The 14,806-nt window shown below is 44.0% G+C and overlaps 1 protein-coding gene across 1 annotated transcript in view; it reads left to right on the top strand.

Annotated features, from left to right (window-relative positions):
- The window catches only part of POP1 (POP1 homolog, ribonuclease P/MRP subunit), a 31,576-nt gene that overhangs the window by 14,812 nt on the left and 1,958 nt on the right, over positions 1 to 14,806 (top strand). The window contains exons 12-14 of the mRNA XM_054590308.1: positions 5,703 to 5,818; positions 7,865 to 8,056; positions 9,368 to 9,522. Of these exons, the coding sequence (XP_054446283.1) occupies positions 5,703 to 5,818; positions 7,865 to 8,056; positions 9,368 to 9,522 (463 nt within the window). The remainder of the gene's footprint in view (positions 1 to 5,702; positions 5,819 to 7,864; positions 8,057 to 9,367; positions 9,523 to 14,806) is intronic.

Below are 14,806 nucleotides of genomic sequence, written 5' to 3' on the forward strand. Positions count from 1 at the left end.
TTTTTACTATGTTGAGCAGTGTAGTCCCATTATCAGAGTTCAGTTTGTGGCATCCCTGTGGTCACTTCATCTCTAGAAGATTAGGACGACTTTTACCTGGTTCCTTTCAAGGTGACTGTGATCAGAGGAGATGCTGTTGGGGGAGTATCTTCTAGCTGTGAAGCATGTCGCCTGGTCCTTGTGTTCATGTTATTTCTATACCTAGTGAAACCTGTCATTCTGCCAGGTGGGTTCTCTGAAAATGCCTGGCATTTCAGAATTTCCATGTGAGGAAGGGATGTGCACCTGCAGCTGGTCTTGTGCTCATTGGAAGCCTCTGTCTGACCATACAGATGACCCAGGTTCGAATCCTGGCAAGGCCATCCCAGGTGCTGAAGGGTGAGATGCCTTGGTTTAGACTCAGCAGAGAGGCCTAAGGGAGCTGTCTGTCTGGAGTGGCATAGGAGGGTGGGCAGGATTGGCTGAAATTTTCATCTGGTCTGGGATTTGCAGCAGTTGTGACAATGTTATTGTATTTACTGTCATGTAAATATGGTTACTGGAAAGAATCATTAACATTAGCTTGTGAATTTTTGGAGGAAATAATATAGGTGTGTGTCATAACAATTGGAAAAAATTTTTTAAACCTTCATGTGTAGTTAGCTAGCTTATTAAGGGGTCAGTAAATTATTCTGTCAGACTTCATGTGAGAAGTGGATTTAACGAGAGAGTTTCAAGATATATAGGTAAGTTAACTATGGAGTCTAAACATTAATCAATGAGTTGTTGCCTCTTCCTTTCCTTAATACAGGTATGGTCTGGTGCAGCCATGAAAGTTGTAGTGTCTACTAAACATCAAATGTTGACTACCATAATCATCTTAAAGCTGTCGTTTAATTCTTCGTAGCTTCTCTTGCCTCAAATTCTTTTTTGGGATGAGGCAGTTTTATATTAAATTCTTTCTAAGGCTTTTATCTTAATATGAATCAAGGAGAATTCAAGTCTTTTTCAAAAAACATGATTTAATTTCTATTATAAGAGCTTATCACCTTGTTAGTCATTGTAGAATTTCCTTAAAACCTGTTTTAAGAAATTTCTTTGAAGAAGTGTTGATTGGCATGTGAGCTACATAAAGAAGTAAACTTTTTAAAGAGGTTATATTATACCAATGTGACATCATCTAGAAAGACAGTTTGAAACTAAAGTTAGACACGTACTTTGATGAGCCTGGTCAGCTAATAAAAGATGAACCTTTGAAAGTACCTCACTGTCACAGTGATCTAAAAACCTCATTCCCCGGAGAGGTTCCTCTTTCTACATGGAAGTCTTTCTCTGCCTGTTGTGACTTAGACTAAACCGACCAATTACGGTGCAACTTAAACCACAAAGAAGAGTTTACCTGATTTGAGTCAGGAACTCTTCCATCTTCTTGTGTGTACTGGGAATTAGCTCTGGAAAGAGAGTTACGTGACTGTGACATTGTCGTAACAGAAGAAACACATATTTTGGTCTTTGTCTACATGTGCCTTTTCTAACATATAGATCCTAAAACCCTTGTAATTTCCTAAGTGGTAAGAGCCTTAAAGGGCTAAAGGAGCATCTTTTGTTGTTCATAACAAGCCTCTTTCAACCACACCTGAGATTATGTTAATAAGGAGACGCCTGGACAGTCCCTAAGGACGGTGGGTTAGTTGCTAGGGGAACCAGCCTTGTGATTAGGGGGTTGGCACTTTTATCTCCACCCCTTCGGGGGTGTGTGGCTAGAGATTGAGTTTAATCACCAGTGGCCGATCATACCTCTGTGGTGAAACCTCCATAAAAATCCTAAACAGTGGGGTTCAGAGGACTGGTTTGCCGAACACTTGGAGGCACTGGGCGTGTGGAGTGCCCAGAGAGGGTGTGGGCGCTCCACACACCTCCCCCCATACCTGGCCCTACGCATCTCTTTCATCTGGCTGTTCCTGAGTTGTATCCTTTTATTAAAACAAAACAGCCTTGACTGGTGTGGCTCAGTTGGTTGGGCATCATCCCACAAAGCAGAAGGTCACTGGTTCGATTCCCCATCAGGGCACAGGCTTGGGTTGTAGATTCAGTCCCAGGTCAGGGTGCATTTGAGAGGCAACTGATCAGGGTTTCTCTCCCTCCCTTCCCCTCTCTCTATAAATAAATAAATAAGTAAATCTTAAAAAACAAAACAATAATGTAAGTTCTGGGAGCCATTCTAGCAGATTATTAAATTACGGGTTGCGGGGAGGGGGGGCAGGTCTTGGGTCAAACAACTCTGTAGCCCATTGATGTCTAAGTGTCATAACCTGTGGGATCTGACGCTGCCTCCATGTAGATACTGTCAGAATTGAGCTTAATTGTAGGACGCCCAGCTGGTGCTGGAGAATCGCTTGCTGTGCGGCGAACACTGGGACCCTGGAGTGTCAGACGTATTGACAGTGCAGTAGTGTAACCAGGCAAAAGTTTGTCCGCCCTGTGCTGCAGATACCCCATGACGCTGACACCGGGCACAGTGAAAGAAAGGGGCAGTTACTACACAGTGCAATACAGCACAGACCGCGCGGCTCATACTGGAGAAACTGAAACTCCTCAGGGTTTACAGACAATGGGTTTTATAGAGCAAAAATCACAAGTCACCCTGAGTAAAGCCTTTGGGGTTATGGGTCTTGCTGATGGGTCGAGAGTGCGGTCAGGGCAGTGAATCATTACTTCAGGTCTGGAGGTCCGCTTCTGTGGCCTTCAGTCTTGTTTCATAAGGATGTGGCCGGGGGTCCTTCTGATTTAGGGCTCAGGAGCTAAAGCCTGACTTAGGCCAGTCTGTTATCCGGAGCTTAACAGAAACCAAAACCTGTGGCCCTTAGTCAAGGCCTGGCCATTGTGTCTGGCTGTCTCAGGGGGTTAGCGACTAGGAAGAGGAAGGGCTAAGGCTTACAGCGATGCCCTGAAGAAACGGAAGAGAGAGTTGGGGCTACATATTAAGTCGAAATCACACATGAAATCAGGACTCTTGGTTTACATTGGTTGTTCACTTTGTGGGCTAAAAAACATCTTAACAATATTATTAAGTTATCTTAATGTGCAGGGGTGTACGCTATACATCTTGTGACTCTTAACTCAATGTGTGTTATTATTTTTTCTGCCATTTTGATTATTTCTTTTTCCTGAAGTCTCGTAAGCCCTGGGCTCAGCAGTCTCTATGGTGGTTTACAGGGTGCTATGTGACTTCCTTCTTGAGGCAGTTGAAACTAGCATACAAACCTATTTGTGTTTTAAATTAATTTTCTGAAGCTCCTTAGCTTCAGTTTTTTTTTTTCTTTCAGTGAAGATCCTGAAGTGATGAGGCATATTCTCAGATATCTTGAAAAAGTTTACTTGATCATTTGGTTCTTTCATTTGAATTGAATTGTGCTTTTGCAAATCTTTTCAACTTTATTACCCCAGCATTTCACTATGTCAGTAACTGGTTTTCTGGGTGAGATTTAAAAATATAATTTCTGCTGTACTCTCTGCTATTTTAACATTTGCTCTCCCTGACATCTGCAAATGTGCTTTGATATTTTATTTTAACTAGTCTTTGTCTGCCAGAGAAGAATGTGTTTTAGAAAATACTGAGCTTACATGGTGCTACTTGGCTTGTTTTAAGCTTTCTCTTTACACACTCTTTGGTAGTGTGTACCCAAAACATGGGAAAAATCAAGTTGTCTTTAGAATGATAGGTGAGAGATCATCGCTTTACTGGTGACAGCGTTCGCAAGCCCTGTTAGAGCGCTGGTCTTCAGTTGACTTTCATAAGCACCCAGTTATCAGTCCCTTTGCCATGACTTCCCTGTTTCTGCTTGTGGGAGGAAAAAATCCCTAACTGGCTTAGCTAGGTTCCTTTAAAGGGGTCCCCTGTTCTGCATATTTAATTAATTAATTGATCATTTTAAACCCTGAGACACCTAGTACCTGGGGAAGCAGAGACACCAGGACCACAGGTCGACAATTTTTTTTTTTTTAAGAATTTTATTTATTTATTTTTAGAGAGAGGGGAAGGGAGAAAGAGGGGGAGAGAGACATCAATGTGCGGGAGATAACATCGATAGGTTGCCTCTTGCACGCCCCCAACCAGAGACTTGGCCCGCAAACCCAGGCATCTGACGGAATCAAGCGGGCAACCTTTTGGTTTGTAGGCCAGCACCCAGTCCACAGAGCCACACCAGCCAGGGCATGCATATTTAATTTAAAATAGAGTATATTTGAAGGCTCTGACTTTGGTTTATTTGATTCCCAAATGATAAAGCCGTGTTAGGTAGGACTCTGTTCCGGGTAAGGCCTTTGAGGCCGGGAGCCCTAGCTCCAGGGCTTCCTGCAGACCCCAGGAAGTGGTGGGAGGCCATGAATCCTGTGACAGGATTCTTTTTTCTTTTCTTTCTTTTTCTGAATAATATTCCATCGTCTGGACGTTTCATCTACCTTTTTTATCTATTATTTTTTAGCATATTTGAAGATGAGACTGTGCACTCCCGTGCCTTCACACCCTAGGTCTCAGCCATCTCTTTGGTCTGCAGCAGTCAGAATAAAGCCCCAGTTCTGCCACTCGGGTCCACAGCAGCGCTCCGCGGGGACGTGCTCCAGGTGGACCCAGACGGTTGGGAGTGGAGCTTGCTCGCTCCCAGCCAGGTTGCGGGACCCCACGGCACATGGCCCCGTTGCCCGAGACACTGTTGGTCGTTAGCAGTGTGTCTCGGGCAACGAGGAGTAGAAGTAGAAATCTACTAGGAGCAGAGGAGGAACAGTGTGCTGGAAGCAGTTGCTGCTGTTAGGGAACTTTCCTCTCAGATCTGTTCATCAATTTAATTTTTCCTAACTTTGTTCTCCCCTGAAATCCGACACGTTATGCCCAGTCACTTCCAACTTATTTTTTTCCAGTCCTCAGACCCATGCAGGTATGTGCCTTTGAGTAACCTTTCTATGTTGGCATTTTAGAACCATAGTTAAAACTCATGAATTGTCTGACTTTTTTCTTTTAATTCTTCAGTCCAGCAAAAGTAGATTTGGAAGATTTTTTTTTTAACCCCCTCATGATTAAATGACTGCACGTAGGACGTTCCCTAGTATCAATGCAGACGTTGATAACTGGAAGAGTTCCTCCTCCTTTCCTACTACAGAACTGTTTGGCATGGTGCTTATTTAAAGGAATGAAATAATATATTTCACAGAAAATAGGCTCATTTTAAAGGGATGGAAAGATATGTTGAATAGAAGGGAATGAATAGTTGAGTACAAAGGGTTATCAGAGACTTGAAATAACAGGGCTGAAAAAAGGGATGGCCCCTGTTGTCTTACCTCATGGGCCGGGGCGATAGGACGGGCCTGGAGCTGGCAGTTCAGTAGCACTTGGCGTGTGCAGCTGTTCACGTTGCTGTTGGCCTCTGTAGTGGTTCCTCGACTTTGATGATCTTACCTGTGGAATTAGGCGGTTGTTTAAGGCCATTTTATGTGATATTTGCATCTTCTACACTAAAAATAAATGTTTAAAAAATAGGAGGCTTTCTATTTCATAGATTATAAGACCAACTATAAGAATAACTTAATGTCTAGTCAAGTGTATTCTTCTCGAGAAGTAAGTACCTATAAAATGGTTTCTTCTAACAAAAGGTCAGCTGACCACATTTAGAGTTTGACTTGATTGATCTAACGGATGTGGTTTGAAGGCTATTTCTTTTCCCTCTTAGATAATGAGAAAGTTAGACAGCTGCTTCTGGAGGGTGTGCCTGTGGAGTGTGCGCATAGCTTTATTTGGAACCAAGCTATCTGTAAGAGTGTCACAGAGAATAAAATCTCGGATCAGGTAACTAATGGTGTAAGGATTATTGGTAAAGTCATGAAGACAGGTTGAAATTCATCACTTGAGAGAACACAAAAGTTACTTCACATGTTATGGAATCCCGTAGCCTTAACCTTTATTTTCAAACAATTTACAATGGTTTTTTTTCTGTTCTTAGAAAATAATAATCTCCTAGAGAAAATTAACACAAAGACTTTTTCTTGATAACCTTATGGTTTAAATACATGTTTTTCTTTTATTGTTTTTTCCCTTAAGTGTTCTCTGTCTTTATTAATGTAGTTGTTCTCCTGTCTTTAACTTCACAATGATTGTGCTCCTACTAGGAGCAGGTATTATATTAGATGATGGGATAGATGATTATTCAATATGGTCAAAGACATACAGGGTATAAAGGAGGCCCCAAGAAGGGATACTAAGCCCCGACTGTAGAAATTAGGGAAAGCTTCCTGGATGGAGGAGCTGGTATTTGAGCCGACTCTTAGGTGGGGAGTTAGATTAACCAGAGTTTTGGGGGCCAGGGCCAAGGCTGCAGTAGAGAAGGGATGGCTACACGTGAGCGTGTGCAAAGGCCCAGGCCGAACACTGGATGATGTGTTCAGGAATCGTCACGTAGATCAGTAGCTTGGAGTTAAGGGGGAAGCAGGAGATGAAACTGAAGAGATAAATAGGTACCAGAGCATAAAAGACCTTGGGGCATTTTAAGAAGCTGGACTGAAGATGTAGCGTGGGTACCTTGGAAGGTGTTAAGCTGGGCCAATGCATAATCACATTTCTCTCCAGCAGCCAGTGGAGGGTGGATGAGGGTAGGGGTGGCGATTTGGGTGGAGCAGCTGGAGAGAGGACTTGTTGGATGGTCTTAAAAGAGACCCTGGGAATAGCCCATAATGTAGGACATGATGGGGATCCGGAGTGCGGCAGTGTGGTTTAACGCACGTTCCCAGAGGGCAAAATTGACAGCACTCAGTGTTTGATTGGAAGATGGGTGGAGAGAAAGGAGGAAACTTGCCGATTAGCTCCTGATAGTCAGTCTCGTTTGGGTTTCGGAGCTCAGCTAAAAGAAAGCCAAGGCCAGATCTGACTTGTCACAGCTGTATTCCCAAGTTCTAGAAAAGCATTCGGCACGTAAGAGGCGCTCAGTGTTTATTTGAATGAACGAGTAAATGAATGAACAGTAAATGCTTGAATGGATGCTTGAACGAGGGAATGAACTGTGAGAATTGTGGCACCATTCAGCTAAGATGGGGGCACAGGAAGCGAGCGAATACAGCGGGGAAGTGAGTTTAATGCTGGATGAACTGAATTTGGGGACTCCCAGGAGCAGGTGTCCAGGGAGAGAGGTTTTCCCTCCCTCTCTTTCCAAAAAGAGATAGGTTTTTGGAATTTCCAACATGTAGATGGTAGTGGGAATAAAAAGGAGAACCAGGCTTGGTCATGGCTCGAAGGGCAGGTAGACGGTAGCCTGGAGCAGTCTCTTGGATATATTTCTCAATTGAGGGGTCGGCTTCTCCCCTACCTACCTGCTCATCTCTTTTTGCAGCTGACCAGAAAAGTCTGCAAGAGTGTTATCTATCCCCTACAGTCCACTTAAATAATGTAGAGCATCTTCCATATTCAGTCCTTAGGACTGGGTGAAAAGTTTTCTCAAGAGCCCAGGGTGTTTTTCCACTTGCTCCTCTGGAGAAGTTGTTAATTGTACCTTTTTTACTTCATGACAAAAATAAATGAAGGAACAAAGTATCAAGATAGAAAGTTAATCCTGATATAAGAAATTATTGGAATGGATGTCTATTTTATAACTTTGAATCATGTCGTATATTCTTGCCCAAATTTAAGATAGTTTGGCATTTTCCACCGCAGCACTTCTATAGAGGAAAATTGTATAGGAGGGATACCTTGTACTTAAAATAGTTCACATTTATTTATTGAGAACACTTTTTTCCTGCTTTTTTAAAAGAGCATGTAACTTTCTAATGTGGCTTTTAGGGAGACCCAGTAGAATCTCCCAGAAGACTAGGGTTGTTTGTCTTGAATCATTTTCTTCCACTTTAGGATTTAAACCGGAAGAGAAGTGAATTGCTGGTGCCTGGGTCACAGCTTGTTTTAGGTCCCCAGGAATCCAAGATACCTCTGCTTTTGATCCAACAGTCGGGAAAAGTGACTGGAGACGACCAGCGAGGCTGGGGAAGTGGCTGGGATGTCCTGCTCCCAAAGGGCTGGGGCATGGCTTTCTGGATTCCATTTGTAAGTTACTTTTTGATCTGCGCAACCCTTTAAATACATTCCTAATAAACACCAAGTGCTGAAAATGTTCCCGGCTTGATGCACTGCTTAGAAATAGAGCGCTCTTGTTCTGCCCTCCCAGCTGTGCTCACATGCAGGACACTTCAAAAAGTCCCCGCAGCCAGGGTTGTATTAATAAAAGTCGTGCTGACGTATTGTGAATTTCTGCGGTTAAGAGTGGCCTGATTTTTGAATGCTAGCGACAACAGAATGTTGATATATATATATATATATATATATATATATATATATATATATATATTTTTTTTACTTGAAGAAATTACTTACAGTTTGAAAGCAATTTGTATAATTTTCTCATTTTTATAGACGTATAGAATACATTTTAGAGTGCTGACCACGTATTCCTATTTATTAACTAAACAGTTTTATTAAAACTTAATTGTGTGTGTGTGTGTGTGTGTGTTTCTGGTTACATACCACTTTGAGCTAGAGAGTATAAAAGACATGTAACTGTTAGAGCCATGCAGGAATTTTTTTTTTTTTTATTTATTTTTAGAGAGGGGAAGGGAGGGAGAAAGAGAGAGCAACGTCAATGTGTGGTTGCCTCTCGCAGGCCCCCTACCAGGGACCTGGCCTGCGACCCAGGCATGGGCCCTGACTGGGAACCAGCGACCCTTTGGTTCTCAGGCCGGCGCTCAATCCACTGAGCCAAGCAGCCAGGGCTGCCATGCAGGTGATTTGATGATGCCTAGTACGAGGAATACTCAGCTAATCGTTGGGGAGTGGGAATATTTTTAAATAATTCTAATTTTTAAGTTATGAAATGCTTCAAGCTTACAAAAGAGTATAGATACTGACACAGTGAACCATCCCGCCTCAGGAATGAAACATCACAGAGTCGTTGGCAGCGCCCGCATCCCTCCCCAGTTCCATTGCCCTCGGTCCTGAAAGAATCACTGTCCTGGTTTTGGTGCTTGTCACTACCCTGCGTGTTTTTATAGCTCCTTCCAGTAAGCTTGTATCCCAAAATAAAATAACTATATTTGACATGTTTTTAAACTTTATATTCCTCACTGTAGATATGCTTTTACAACTTGCTATATTTAATCAACATTGAGAATTTTCCACATAGATTGATGAAGCTCTATTTTGTTCGTTTTTACTTGTATATATACAACTCAATATAGCGTTTTCCCACAATTTATATATCCACTTTCCTCTTGAGACGACAATTTAGGTTGTTTCTCATTTACCCCATACAAACAATTAAGCAATTTCATATTGACAGAATCTCTTTGACCTTTCTTCCAGATCTATCGAGGTGCAAGAGCGGGAGGATTAAAAGAGGCTAGAGTGCATTCTCAGTATAAAAAGTCACCTTACATCCCCGGTGATTTCCCAGACTGCTCTGCTGGGATTCTGTTTGCTGAAGAACAAGCCAGGAATCTTCTTGAAAAGTACAAAAGGTAAGCAAGTGGCTTCTGGTTTGGTAACGTCTTAAGAGAAGGAGAAGTGCTTACACTGGTCAATAATGTCTGGAATGGCTTCGGTAACTTACTGTGTAATGTGGGGTTTTCATAGACTTTTCTTTGAGTTCAGCATCACCGAGGCATCATGAAGTCTCTGGCTTTTACAGGCCCATCCAAGTTACAAACCTTTTCCTTGATCATTTGCTGACATCAGTAATGGTGTACACCTAAACTGGGGCCATGAATTTCAGGTGCTAATTAGTAGACCCCCACTCCCAGCCCTGCCCCCTCCAAAAGGAAACTGAGTCATAGAGACAATACATATGAGATTTCAATGAAACTATGGAAACGTAAAATAGTTTATAAACTGGTGTATTTCTTTCATTCAGAGAGGGAAGCACTGTCTTTGCATTTTAGGATCTATCCAGCTAGGCATTTTTTCTTTTTTCACCAGGGAAATGGACAGGGAACAGCTTTATTTCCTTTTATACTGTGAAGTACATGCTAACATTGGGAACCTGTATTTCCTACAAAACTGAAGGCCCATGGAAGCACAGAAACTCTTTGCTCGTTGTGGCATCTGCAGCCCCTAGCTGGTGCCTGGCGCACAGTGGCCTTAGCAACTTACTTGTGGGCCGATGGATGAGTGAGGAATTGAATGTAGTTCCTGGACTGCGAGTTCCAGGATTGTGCTTTCCTGTTGGCTGCTGCAGGTGCCCGGCTTCCAGACTGCCGAGGGCTGGACGGGCGAAGGCCTGCCTGAGTGAACAAGCGGGCGCGCTCCTGGCCTGCTGGCCTACGAGCACTCAGCGACCATGCCTTGCTTGTCCTCACGCCCCCTGTAGTAGGTAGCTGAGGGTCTTCTGTGTGTTAGTTAAATAATGATTGGCAATAATACTTATGTCTTACCCTGTAGACTTCTTTACGCATACAAATTTTTCATAGGTACAAATTTAAAAAAGGTTGTATATACTATTTTGCTTTTTAAATTTAATGCTATATAGTGGATAGTTTTCCCATATGAGTAAGTATGACTCTAAAGCAAGTATTGGTGAACTTTTCTGGAAAGGGCCAGATGCTAAATATTTTTGGTTGTGTGGGCCCTTTAGTTTCCATGGCAACTGCTTGGCTTGGCGTTAGTGGCGCAAAAGCGGCCCCAGGAGACCCCCAAGCAAATGAGCTTGGCTGTGTTCCCTGCTCACGTTATGGACACTCAAGTTTGAATTTCATATATAATTTTCATGTGCCATAAAATATTATTCTTTTGTTTGTTTCCAACTCTTTAAAAATGTAACAACCATTCTCAGCTCACGGGTCATAAAAAGCCGACTGTGGGCCAGGTTTAGCCTGTGAGTCATAGTTAGCCAGCTCTTGCTCAAATATGACTGAATGGCTGCTCAGGCCCCCAGTATAGATGTACTATAATTCATCAGTGACTCTTTAGGTAATGTCTGGTTTTTTGCTGCGTGCTTCTGTGAATTGCCATCCACATGCATCTTTACATTATTTCGAGCCTATTGTTTGTCAAACACCTTTCAAAGCACTGGGGCTACAGCAGGAGAAGGCAGGCAAAGTCTGTTTTTTCCCTCACTGGGCTTATTTTTCATTACAATATTGTTAATATGCAGTGCTAGTTCCAGGTGCACAGCATTTACGCACTTAACGGAGTGGTCACCGCGGTAAGTCTGATGACCACGAGGCACTGCGCAGAGCTTCGCGGTGCTCCGGACTGTGTCCCCTGCACTGCGCATCATACCCCCGGGCTCAGTCACTCTATAACGGGACGTTTATACGTCTTAGGCCCCGTCAGCTTTTTCACCCTTCCTCCTACCCCTTTTCCTGTCAGCCGTTAGCTTGTTTCTCTGTATCTGTTGGTCTGTTTCTGTTTTGGTTTTGTTTTTTTTGTTCACTCGTTTTGTTTTTTAGATTCCACAAATAAGTGAAATCATACCATGTTTGCCCTTCTCTGTCGGACTTGTTTTGCTTAGCGTAATACCTTCCAGGTCCATCCATGTTGTCGCAAATGGCGAGATTACATTTTTTTTGGCTGAGTGATATTCCAGTATATGTGCCACATCTTCTTTATTCATTCTTCTATTAACGGACACTTAGGTTGTTGTAAATAACACTGCAATGAACGTAGGGGAGCATATATCTTTTTTTTTTTTTTTTAAGATTTTACTTACTTTTAGAGAGAGAGAAAGGGAGGGAGTAAGAGAGGGAGAGAAACATTAATGTGAGAGAGAAGCATCAATCAGTTGCCTCCCGCACACGCCCTGACCAAGCCCGCAGCCCAGGCACGTGCCCTGACTGGGAATCAGACTGGTGACCTTTCGCTTTGCGGGATGATGCCCAACCAACTGAGCACTCCAGGCGAGGTGCATGTATCTTTTCAAATTAGAGTCTTTGCTTTCTTCAGGTAGAAGTGGAATTGCTGAGTAACATGGTAGTTCTATTTTTAATTTCTTGAGGACCCGCCATACTGTTTGCCACAGTGGCTGCACCGGAGTGCGTTCCCACCAGCAGTGCCTGAAGGATCCCTTTCCTCCACATCCCCGCCCTCGCCCACACTTGTTTGTTGAATTATTGATGATAGCCATTCTGACAGGTGTGAGGTGATATGGTTTTGATTTGCTTTCCTCAGATGATTAGTGATGTTGAGCATTTTTTCATGTGTCTCTCGGTCATCTCTATGTCCAGTTTGGAGAAGTGTCTATTCAGATCCTCTGCCCATTTTTTAATTGTAGTGTTTATTTTATTGATGTTGAGTTGTATGAGTTCTTTACATATTTTAGATATTAACCCCTTGTTGGATATATCATTTGCCAGTAATCTCCTCCCATTCAGCAGGGGCTGCCTTTTCACCTTGTTGATGGTTTCCTTCACTGTGCAGTGAGCTTATAGTCTTGATGGAAGTGTGTGCTTCCTGGCTGGCAGGAGGGATCCAGGGGCAGGGACAGAGAGTAAAATTCCAAGAGCAAAGTCCTAGAGTAGGGATGAGGAGCGGCATCCAGGGCACGTTTTGCTGTTCATCCCTCAGTCTACCCTACAGTCCATCTTACTTTCTATTCATTTCAAAGCGGGGCACTCCATAGGAGCAGGCTTAGTTTCATAGGCGGCAAGACTCGCTGCAGTGTGAGCACAGACTGAGGTAGGTTTAACTCTGGCAGACAGACTTGGCAGTACTCTCCTGGCTTTGCCCATTTTTTCAGTGAAAAAAGAAGCAAGGTTATAAGCTAGGAGTAGGAAGAGGGGAGAGGCTGTCGGAGGTCTGAGGAGAGTGGGATCAGTGTAAACAGTTTTCCGGGAGAGTAGAAGATGCAATTGACTGGAGAAATGTGAATGAGTCCACCTGTGTTTATGGTAAGACCATTCAGGACTTGCGTGTTCTTCCCCAGCTGTGTTCTGCCAATCAGGGGCTGGCATAGGCAAGATGGAGGTTGGAAGTAACCAGGATTGGCTTTGCTGAGTGGAGGGAACTGAGGGTATATGTGGGGGAGTGACGCTCACGTGACCCAAGGAATCTAGGCTTATCAGGAGAGAGATGTGGGGACAGGGGCGTGCAGTGAGGACAGGGCAGAGGAAACGGATAGGAGGGGTCGGTGGTTGAGGAACTGTTGCAGAGGACAGGCAAACGGGAGGCCTCCCTCTGAGTGGAAGATAATTGAAACGGAGATTTTCGGGGTGGAGAGCATTAGCAAGGACCAAAATGAAGGGGTGAGCCGGTATGGGTGGTCGAGGTGGGGCGAAGTGAAGGACGCAAAATGAGGACCAACATTTTTGGGAGGCCAGGGTATGAAAAGAACGGCGTATGCAGGTGCCGAAGTCACGGAGAAGGACAGGAGTCGCGATGGAGTTCGGGAGGGCAGGGCGGCAATGCAAGCGGGTGTCCGGGTGCTGTGAGTCCCCGGAGAGCGGGGGGCTTGGAAGAGGAAGGGGAGGAAAACTGGTCTGGGGCATCAGGAGGACGTCGGCCCAGGCCGAGGCCCAGGAGGCGTGAAGAAGGAATGGCCACTGCTCGAGGGGAAGGAAAGCACAGACCTTAGGCAAAATCCCATAAACAAGATTTCTGGTTTTTATCCAAAAAGGAGGCCCGCACTAAGGCTGTTTTCTTGCTTACTAGTGAAGTTGGATATATTTTGTAAGCGTGTTAAAGGTCTCCAGGTGAGACAGGTACCCTGGGACTTACTCACCAGCTGTCCTTCTTGGGATGTGGGAACACACGTGAGGTCCCAGGGCACGGCACACAGAGAGAAGTATGTGGGGGAGGGGATGTCTGGGCCTGTCCCGGGGAGCCCGTCAGTCTGAGGACACAGCCTGCGACTCCCTGGAGGCCTTCCAGCCCAGAACGGCCAGCAGCTGGGCTGCTCCCTGCCTCATGGAGTCAGTGAGAACCAGAGCAGACCCGGTTCTCACTGGTTTAGGTGTCTCTCAGAGGCTCTCCCTCACTCAGACATTCCTGGAAAGGCCGATGGGCATCACGCTGTGGAGGGCGGCTTGGGACCATCTGTCAAAATTGCAAATGCTAATACTCTGCCTTAGCACCTGCGTGTCCAGGAGTTGTGTGTGTTCAAGACCATTCATTGTAACTGTTTGTAGAAGCAAAAGATTGAAAGTAACCAGATTGTTCTGCAACAGGGGACTATCTGCTTAGACGAGGGCAAGAAGTGCAGCCTTTTACAAAATAACAAATCCCGATATATTGATATGCATGATCTCCAAGATATTTTGTTAAGTGAAAAAAGTCAAGTCAGGCAAAAAGACTGTATGTGGTATGACACCGTTGTGTATAAAATGGGCAAAAAAATAAAAGAAGCATGTATGTATCTGCTTTTAGGTGTATAAAATGTCTCTGGAAGCATATTTGAGAAACATTACTGTCTCTCTGGAAGGCGGCTGGGCCACTAGGGGTCAGGAGAGAGAGAAGAACTTGACCGTCGCACCTTCTGTACCATTTGAACAGAGAACCTTATAAATGTGCCTGGGTGTCGTTGCACAAGGGACACCCTTTTCTTTCAGACTTTGGGAATGGCGCTCCCTGGAGTTGGGCAGTGGCCACGTGGGGCTACTTTGTGGGTGCACTATCTGTGAAAACAAAAACGGAAGGCAGCAGAAAAGCTTGGCCAGTAGAGTTGGTTATTTTTCGTTATTATATTTCTTAGAAAACTCTCTTTTGTATGTTTGTTTTTGTTTCATAGTAGAACGTGTTTTTGTTTTATTGTATAACACCCATAATTATTTTAATTGTCCAGTCCTAAATTATTCAAAACTGGCTCTCCTC

This window comes from Pteronotus mesoamericanus, unplaced genomic scaffold (genome assembly GCF_021234165.1).
Source record: "Pteronotus mesoamericanus isolate MK-2021 breed Mesoamerican mustached bat unplaced genomic scaffold, CSHL_Meso_final scaffold_174, whole genome shotgun sequence".
NCBI lineage: Eukaryota > Metazoa > Chordata > Mammalia > Chiroptera > Mormoopidae > Pteronotus > Pteronotus mesoamericanus.